The 9991-nt window shown below is 38.0% G+C and overlaps 1 protein-coding gene across 1 annotated transcript; it reads left to right on the forward strand.

The window, feature by feature from the left end:
* LOC18606253 (protein transport protein SEC16A homolog) lies at positions 1531-9061 on the forward strand. The gene is made up of 14 exons (XM_007039768.2): positions 1531-1640; positions 1776-3707; positions 3913-4233; positions 4526-4645; positions 4727-4849; positions 4986-5141; positions 5588-5713; positions 5831-5965; positions 6378-6505; positions 6586-6694; positions 6771-7094; positions 7200-7349; positions 7462-7760; positions 8139-9061. Exons 2-14 carry the CDS (start codon positions 2004-2006, stop codon positions 8632-8634), a joined length of 4191 nt encoding a protein of 1396 aa, XP_007039830.2. The 5' UTR covers positions 1531-1640; positions 1776-2003; the 3' UTR covers positions 8635-9061.

The raw sequence follows: 9991 nt of genomic DNA on the forward strand, positions 1-9991 counted from the left end.
AAAATATAAGACACAAAAGGCCCAACTTTCAGAGCTAGAGCCCCATATTTATCATAAAAAGGTTCAAAGCCCTCTTATTACAAGCTCACGGGCAATCCAGATTTAGTCCGGAAAACAGGGCTGGGAAATAGGATCCAGCTGCTCGTCTCTCTCCCCGTTTAACTTATTGCAAGAATTTTCCCATGAAAATTGTTCTGAGAAAGCCACAAAAAATCCATGAGAAAGACAACTTTCTACTACCTTTTTGACTGGAGTACGGGTTAAGGACATGAAAATGCATCAATTCGGTATGGGTTAGCAGCAGAGCAATTGGATAAATCCAGGCAAAAAAAAAAAAAAAAAACAAAGGTACCAATGCAGGAAAGTTGAAGTACTACAAGCTCGCCTTTTGCATAGTTGTCTTACTTCGGCAACAGGTCCCACATCAAGATGTATACGTTGTGTTGATATTTGCGAGATTTTTTATATTTCCTGTCATACTTTACTACCCAAAAATCTAATCTTATCTTTTATTACATTACTATTTGAATTATTTCGGTTTTTTACTTACACACAACCTATCTCTTTCTTTAACAATAAAGCTGTCTTAAAGAAGTGTTAATTATTGCAGCAATTATTAAACTTGTTATCATTGTTAGTGCTTTAAATTTATGAAATTATCTGTTCTTTGATTTTTTTTTCCCAGATGAAACTGTCATTCATTGAATGACATATACATTTATCTTTTTTTTTTTAAATTTAATTGTATTATTATTTACCATAATTGCCGTTCAAATTGAAAGCTTATGGTCCAAATAAAGTATTTTAAGCAAAGGTTTGTTACCTAAGCCTTCAACCCAACAGATTACTGTGGTCACAGTGCGACATTGCTAAAAACTTTGCCACCCCAAACAAGAAAAGTAAGAATCTGAATAAGCCAATGAGGCAATTATTCTCAACATCATTGGTGAATCAAGCTGTGCCAAATGGGAAACCTTGGCTTGCCGCGTTGACGCGATCTAAAAATGGCATTTAGGAGGTTTGAAAAATTAAGAGCTTGGGGTTTAGATTCAAATCTTATGTACATACAATTATGAAATAGGCATGCCACAAATAAACAATTCAAGACAAGCAAAGACAGTTTGGATCGAAATTTTAGATCCAATTTAATGATTTCTTATTGGAAAAAAAAAACGCAAAAAATCGATTTTTTTTTAATTTTTAATTGAGGTCCAGGGAGAATGATGTACTTGAAAGTGCAGTCTCAATGCAAAAACTTTGTTTTCTTTCAAGCTGTGACGAAAATGGTGCATGATCACATCTTGCGTAATAATTTTTACTTAGAAACTTTTATTAGTTAATTAAGTTGAGATTATTAACTATTAAAAGGTTAAACTTTCGTTTTTACGGTATTAGCAAAATTAGTAGCAATAATTAATTAACACAAAAAGGAAATATGGCTGTATAATTAAATAAAGAAATACAAAATTCAGGAGAAATAGAAAATAATAAAAAAAACAATTAAACATAAAACTAAAATAACAAAAACAGAGCTCTCTCGTTGTCTCTTTTCTCTCTCTTATTGGGTGGCTGGTGCGAAATCGAACTCTCTCTCTCTCCTCTCTTCAAAATTTTCTCTCTGCAAAATTTCACCTAAATCTGTAAGTATTTTCTATTTCTGTTTCCATTATGATGTATCTTATTCATTTCAATCTAACGAGTTAAGTTTTTGCCTCAAGTTGTCAGTTATTTTTCGTTTTTTTTTTCTTTAATTTCACCAGAATTTATGTTCTTAGGATTGCAGAGATCTCAAAAACCCGAGATCTTGCTCGTTCGGTTCCTGTATTTCATCTGATTCGGGCTTTTAGCGGTTGGATCTCGATGTTCGCGTGACAGTTTCAGCTCGAATTCCGAAGATCTTTCTTAATTAATTTACTTTTCGTGAAAATTTCGAGAGTAACTTATAGTGAAGCATTTTTTTGTTATTAGATCGTTAGGGCTTTTTTTTTTGTTTCATTTGGTCGATGGCTTCGAATCCTCCATTCCAGGTGGAGGATCAGACGGATGAAGATTTCTTTGACAAGTTAGTTAATGATGATGATGATGATGAGAACATGGTTCCCACCGTCCCTAAATTCACGGAGGGTAACGAGTCCGACGACGCCAGAGCCTTCGCCAATTTAGCAATCGGCGAAGATTCTGGCGGCGAGGCTGACAATTACGATGAAAAGGAAAAAGATCCTGTGGATGCAGGTCCAGCACCGGTCAATGCACAGGCAGGTGAAGACGGTTGTGATTCATTAGGTCTTGATAATCGCGTGATTGACTCGAATAATCATCGAGAAGTAAGGGCCGGGTCAGAGGTTGGATTTGATCCGAATATAAGTAAGAACAATGGATCTATGAATTCTGGGGTTAAGGAAGTAGGGTGGAATTCGTTTTATGCGGATTCTGACGAGAATGGGGTGAATGGAGTTGGGTCATATTCCGAATTTTTCAATGATTTAGGGGAGAATCCCACAGGAGATTTCCCTGGTGAAGTGGATGAAAATGCAAAACCGGGTGCATTGGATCAAAATTCTGTTAGTAGTTATGGGCAGTATCATGATGGCGGGCAAGTTTATGGAGCTTCTACCGTAGATAATGGAAATGAACAAGATTTGAACAGCAGTCAGTACTGGGAGAATATGTATCCAGGATGGAAGTATGATGCTAATACAGGGCAGTGGTATCAGGTGGATGGCTATGAGGGGAACCTTCAAGGGGGTTATGAGAGTTCAGGTGGTGATGGCAGTGGGACCACGGATGTGAAAGCAGGGGTTTCTTATTTGCAACAGGCAGTTCAGTCTGTTGCAGGGACTATGGCAACTGCTGAGAGTGGTGCCACGGAGAGTGTGACAAATTCAAATCAGGTTTCACAAGTGAATAATGGGTACCCGGAACATATGGTTTTTGACCCTCAATACCCTGGTTGGTATTATGACACAGTTGCTCAAGAATGGCGGACATTGGAGAGCTATGATGCCTCTGTTCAATCATCTCTTCAGTCAACGGTTCAAGGTTATGATCAGCAAAATCAAAATGGATTTGCTTCTGCTGGTGGGCATTCTCAAAGTAACTGTTCTAGTGTGTATGGTAAATATGGACTGGGAGATAATTATGGGTCACAAGGTCTTGGAAGCTCTGGTGAACATGGTAATTGGGGTGACTCCTATGGTAATTATAATAGCCAGGGTTTGAATATGTGGCAACCAGGGACTGCTGCCAAAACTGAGGCAGTTTCAAGTTTTGCTGGCAACCAGCAATTGGATACATCTTTTGGTTCGAATATGTCTGTGAACAGCCGTGCAAATCATTTGAAGTCATCCTATAATTCTCTGCAGGAAGTTCAGTTGCTCAATAAAGCTAGTCAGGTTCATACTGAGGTCAATGGAGTTGTTGGGTTTAGGAGTTTTGTCCCTAGTGAAAACTTCAATCACCAGTTTAATCAGGCAAATTTAAAGCAAAGCGAGCAGATGCATTTCTCGAATGATATCTACGGAAGCCAGAACTCTGTCAATGTTTCCCAGCAGCCGCTTCAGAGTAGCCATCAGTTTTCTTATGCTTCCAACACAGAGAGATCATCAGCTGGGCGTCCTCCACATGCACTTGTTACTTTTGGTTTTGGTGGAAAACTGATAGTAATGAAAGATAGTAGTCCTCTGCTGAACTCGTCATTTAGCAGCCAGGTTAGAGTACTTAATGTTATATTTTGAAAAATCTACATTTTTTGGCAGACGCTGATGAATGTAAGAAATAGATTCTCTGAGGTTGTCTGTTGTTTTGGTTTCCAGAAGAGAAAATATCTTGATATTAAATACCAAACATGAATAGCTCTTGCTGTAATTTTCTACTTTCTAAATGCTAATGTTGTATGGTTGTGTTTGTGTGAAGGATTCTGTAGGAGCCTCTATCACCGTTCTCAATTTGTTGGAAGTTGTCAATGGAAACTCAAATGGTTCTGGTGCTGCACTGGCAGCTTCTGATTATTTCCGTACTCTGTGCCAACAATCCTTTCCTGGTCCATTGGTTGGTGGAAATGCAGGCAGTAAAGAGTTGAACAAGTGGATTGATGACAGAATTGCCAACTGTGAATCACCTGACATGGACTACAAAAAGGGTGAAGTTTTGAGGCTGCTTCTCTCATTGCTTAAAATAGCTTGCCAACATTATGGAAAACTCCGGTCTCCTTTTGGTGCTGACACTGTATTGAAGGTAAATACTTTTATTGTTATTTTAACTTATATTTTAGTAACCACGGGTTTTCAATTTCCTTAGATTTTCATTTTTTAGCCTGTAGTTATATCTTGGGAGAATGCTTCTCTTGTGATTTTTTTCAGTCAGATTGTCTTAGGTTTTTCTAGCATACCACTTAAGAAATAGCTAATCTTCTGAGGGTTTTTTCCCAGTTTCAACAAAGTAAAATGAGATTTGTTGTTGATCTTCTCTTCTTTTTTCTTGCGGGTTATATCATATTTCATTCTTATTGGCATGTTGTTATTGATAGGAGACTGATACTCCAGAATCAGCAGTTGCAAAACTCTTTGCATCTGCAAAGAGGAATGACACACCTTATGGTGCTCTTAGCCACTGCTTGCAGCAATTGCCTTCTGAAGGACAAATTCGGGTATGCCATTAACTATACTGCACTATTTTTTTAACAGGCTGTTTATCTTATTTTCTTAATTAATTTTAATGTATGTTGTAGGCAACCGCTTCTGAGGTACAGCATCTTCTGGTTTCTGGTAGAAAGAAAGAGGCTCTACAATGCGCACAAGAAGGTCAGTTGTGGGGACCTGCACTTGTTCTCGCATCACAACTGGGCGATCAGGTTTGTTTCTGCTTTATGCTATTGCCTATTACTTATTCTGAGTTTCATGTTTGAGGAAGATTTTAACTGAAGCTGCAATCTCTTTCTCTCTCTCTGTCTGCCTTTTCTTCCGGTTGGGGGCTTTGGATCAATGCAGTTCTATGTTGATACTGTGAAGCTAATGGCACTTCATCAGCTGGTAGCAGGGTCTCCTTTGCGGACATTATGCTTGCTAATTGCAGGGCAACCAGCAGAAGTTTTTTCCACAGGCACCTCAGTTGATGGCATAGATATGTCTCAACAGCATGCACAGGTGATAAATTGGTGCAAGAAATTCAATTCTAAAGGTTATTTATCAGGAAGAAGGAAAAACGCCAACTGAAGTGGTTACTGTACTAAGACAACTGATATGGTCTGATCATTTTCTGGTGTAATTGTAGATCCTTAGTAAGAGATAAGAAAAAATATGGCAGTGTGTGAAGTGGTTTACCTATGAGAAAAATGGCATAGATTAAAGGGATTATATTTCAGATGCTTTTGATACATCTATTCTATGAACCATTTTTTGGGAATGGTGCAATTTTTTTTGGCAAGAAGAATCCTTAGTTGTGGAGAACTTGTGCTTGATTCAGCTACTGTCCCTGTTATATATCATTTTGTTACTTCTTATTTGATGTCCATATGTTTGATTTTATTTTGAAAGGAATACTTTTGCCATAAAAAGAGCTGAATTCCCCACTCCTCTTTTTTTGTGGGCAGTTAGGGGCTAATTGCATGCTTGATGATTGGGAAGAGAATTTGGCTGTAATAACTGCAAACAGAACCAAGGATGATGAGCTTGTGATTATTCATCTTGGAGATTGCCTGTGGAAGGAAAGAAGTGAGGTACATTATTGTTTACTCTAGCTTCTTTTTCTCCCTTCTTGTTGATAGCACACTTTAGCTTATTTACTTATTCCTAAAGTTTATAACTATTGCTCTTACTTGAGGGTTTTAATTCAGATAACTGCAGCACACATCTGTTACTTAGTTGCGGAAGCAAACTTTGAGTCATATTCAGATAGTGCTAGACTTTGTCTTATTGGAGCAGATCACTGGAAGTTTCCCCGAACTTACGCTAGTCCAGAGGCTATCCAGGTTCTCTTCAAATTTATGTGACCCTTAATCATTGTCTAATTTATAGAAGTTTGGAAAACTATTTATCAAGCATGGTGTAGTCACTTTGGCATGTTTACTTGTTCTGAACCATGTAATTCCATAGTTTAAGTAATTCGTATTGTGACCGATTTATAGTATGTAGTTGAAGGTGCTTTTTCTCTGTTGGGGGAAAGGTAATTGAAAATTTGATCTTCAAGCAAGATGATTAGGTTGAAACCTAGATAGGAAATGTGGTTTGCTTTCTCAGCATATCTCTCTTCTAACTGGTTATATATAATGCACAAATCTAAGCTGTCCTCAGATGGTCAAGATTTTTATATTGTAGAGAACATTTTAAGATATTGAGCTGTCAATTATGCCTTTAACCTTTTCTGTTCGATTTTTCTCACAGAGGACTGAGTTTTATGAATATTCAAAGGTACTGGGAAACTCTCAGTTTATCCTGCTACCATTTCAGCCATACAAGCTTATTTATGCACACATGCTGGCTGAAGTTGGAAGAGTTTCAGATTCATTGAAGTAAGCATATTTAAGTTGTTAGTTTTTTATTTATGAACATATTTTACCTTCAATTTCCTAACATGATGAGGCTAGTTCAGGTACTGTCAAGCTGTATTAAAATCTCTGAAAACTGGTCGAGCGCCTGAGGTAGAAACTTGGAAACAATTAGTTTTATCTCTTGAGGACAGGATAAGAATCCATCAACAGGTAACTTTTTAGCTTCTCGGTTTGGCTTCTCATCAATATTTTCTCTGATTATATTGGGCTTGCTTTCATCTTGAAGGGTGGATATGCTGCAAATTTGGCTCCAGCAAAATTAGTTGGTAAATTGCTCAACTTTTTTGATAGCACTGCTCATCGTGTTGTTGGTGGTCTACCACCACCAGCTCCATCAGCATCAAATGGAAATTCTCAAGTTAATGATCAGTTTCACCAGCAAAGTGGGCCAAGAGTATCATCTAGTCAATCAACAATGGCCATGTCTTCTTTGATGTCATCTGCCTCAATGGAACCTATAAGTGATTGGGCTGGCAGGGCAGTTGATGGCAGAATGACGATGCATAATAGAAGTGTTTCAGAGCCGGACTTTGGCAGAACTCCAAGACAGGTTCACAATTATCTCCACTTGACGAAACAATAATTCCTGCTAATTGCTTGTGCATCTTATCTTGAATAAAATTAATGAGGTGTTAGTGATTTTTGATGGGATCAGGTTGATTCATCAAAGGAAGCTGTAGCATCCACTGCACAAGGCAAAGCATCGGGCTTGGGAGGGGCATCTCGCTTTGCTCGTTTTGGTTTTGGCTCACAGCTTTTGCAGAAGACTGTGGGGCTAGTCTTGAGGCCTCGTACAGATAAGCAGGTAGTTCCTTTTTTTATTGCTAGTTTTTCTTAGATTTCTGTTGAAGAACCACATATAGCAGTCTTGATATACAAACTATTTAATTTAATATAATTTGCATTGTTATCTGTAGGCTAAATTGGGTGAAAAGAACAAATTCTACTATGATGAAAAACTCAAGAGATGGGTGGAGGAAGGTGCTGAACCTCCAGCTGAAGAAGCAGCCTTGCCACCACCTCCAACCACCGCAGCATTCCAGAATGGAACGTCTGACTACAACTTGAAGTCTGCATTGAAGAGTGAGGGGTCTCCCCCTAATGGGAGCCCAAAATTCAGAAATCCAACCCCGATAGAACATGCTTCTGGGATCCCACCTATTCCTGCCAGCTCCAATCAATTCTCAGCTCGTGGTCGAATGGGTGTTCGAGCAAGGTACTTTTGAAGGTTTTTTTTTTTAAATTGTTTTATTAAAAATTTCCACTGTTCCATTTGAATGATGATTGAACAAATTTGGTGGAAGAAATGAATAAAAAGGAAAGAAAGTTGAAAGTAAGATAAGGTGGAAAATATTGGTTTTTGTTAGACTTAAGAAATATGGAGAAGATTTATATGACCATGAAAGTTTCTTTTCATAAGCATATAAGATTTCCAAGACCACTATCATTGCTCATTGGTGAAACTATAGAAAATTTTTTGGTTTGGAAGTTGAGCTTTGTTTGGCTTTCTTTTGTTCCTTCAGAAACCAAGAGAATAATATTCATAGTTTTCATTTCATTTTCCCTTTTCTATGTCATTATGAACTCTTGACAGGTATGTGGACACTTTCAACCAAGGTGGTGGAGGCCAAGCAAATTTATTTCAATCACCTAGTGTTCCCTCTGTTAAACCTGCAGTGGCTGCAAATGCAAAGTTCTTTATTCCCACGCCTGCATCAACAAATGAACAAACGATGGAGGCAATATCAGAAAGTGCACAGGAAGAAAATACAACTAGTAATAATCCTACAAAATCCAATGCCAATGAGTCTTTTCAGTCTCCCACACCTTTATCATCAATGACTATGCAAAGGTTCCCTAGCATGGATAATCTTGCTCAGAAAGGCATTATGAGAAATGCCAATGGTTTTCCACCGCACTCACGACGAACAGCCTCATGGAGTGGTGGGAACTTGGCTGATGCATTTAGTCCTCCTGGTAAGGCGGAAATCAGACCTTTAGGGGAGGCACTGGGAATGCCTCCATCTTCATTTATGCCCAGTCCAACGAATGGTAGTTTTGGGGATGAGCTACATGAGGTGGAACTTTGAACCAGAGTTGTCAAGATGTAAATATCAAGTTTTGTTCCTGCAATCATATATAGTACTCAAGAATCATGATATTCCTGCTCCTGCATCTTTCAAATATACGACAAAATGGCAGCTTGCACGGGAACTGTTTCTGTTAAAATGGAAACCAAAATTGTTCTTTTTGGCTAAACTTCTAGACCCCTTACCCCCTTCTGCATTGTATTTTGATATTCAGTTGCTTATTTAGTTGTATTATTAGGTTTCATCTGTATGTCCCAGGGTTCAAGGAGCCGGGTTGTTTTTGTTCTTTTTTTTTTTTGGTTTTTTTACTATAAGCAGCTAAAGCCTGAGCAGGCACACCATTGTACAGTCATTTGTTCATTTGTTGAAGAATAGAAATTATTCCCTTGAGGTGAAAGATATAAGAAAGCCGCAAAGGGATTCTCAAGGGGAAAAGGCGTTGTGTTCTGAGTTCCAAAAATAAGATGTTTGCTCTTTTTGTAGTGCTAGTAACATTATCTGCACGTTTGGTACAGGGAATAGCTAAGCTATTCCTTGTCTATTACCAAGGGAATAACTTACCTCTGTTTGGTATGACAATATCACAAAGAATAGCTATTACTTAGTAATAGCTATTCTCTCAAAAGGGGTAAAACTCAGGCATAGTTAAACTCGAGATTTTTCATGATTTTTGCTATTTCGTGACCAGGAGAATAGTTCTGAATTATGATATGATTAAAATGCCCCTTATCATTTAAAAAATTACAATCCTAGACCTATATATATATTTTTTTCTCATTTTTTCTTTTTCTTTCTCTCTCTTCTCATGTTCTTTCCTCTCTTATTCTCTCTCTAAGTGGCATCAACACCGGAGATGATGTTAGTGGCGACGGCGACGGCAGCGAAAGCGACGGTGACTGCAAAGGAAGCGGCTGCGACGGCGATTTTATGACCGAATATGATCGGACAAGATTCAAACGGAGATTCAGCCAGATCTGACACTCAACGGCCAGATCTGGCAGCGGGAAGCATCGGATCTGGTGCTTCCCGACCAGATCCCACGGTTGGATCTAGCACTCCACGGCTAGATCCAGCCGCGGGGAAGCACCGATCTGGCGTCGTAGTGGCCAGATCTGGCCACATGGTGCGCCAGATCGACGTTTTGTTACACCGGTCGCTTTTTTGGCGACCGACCCATGAAAAAGAAAAAAAAAGGAAAAAAATAAAATAAAAGAATAAATTATTTATAAAATTTAAAATATTAATATTTTATATATAATTTAAACATTATTAATATTAATATGATTAAAATATTAAATATTAATATTTTAAACTATTAATGTTTTATTTATTAAATTATTAATATATTAAATTTTTA

This window comes from Theobroma cacao, chromosome 3, assembly GCF_000208745.1.
Source record: "Theobroma cacao cultivar B97-61/B2 chromosome 3, Criollo_cocoa_genome_V2, whole genome shotgun sequence".
Lineage (NCBI taxonomy): Eukaryota > Viridiplantae > Streptophyta > Magnoliopsida > Malvales > Malvaceae > Theobroma > Theobroma cacao.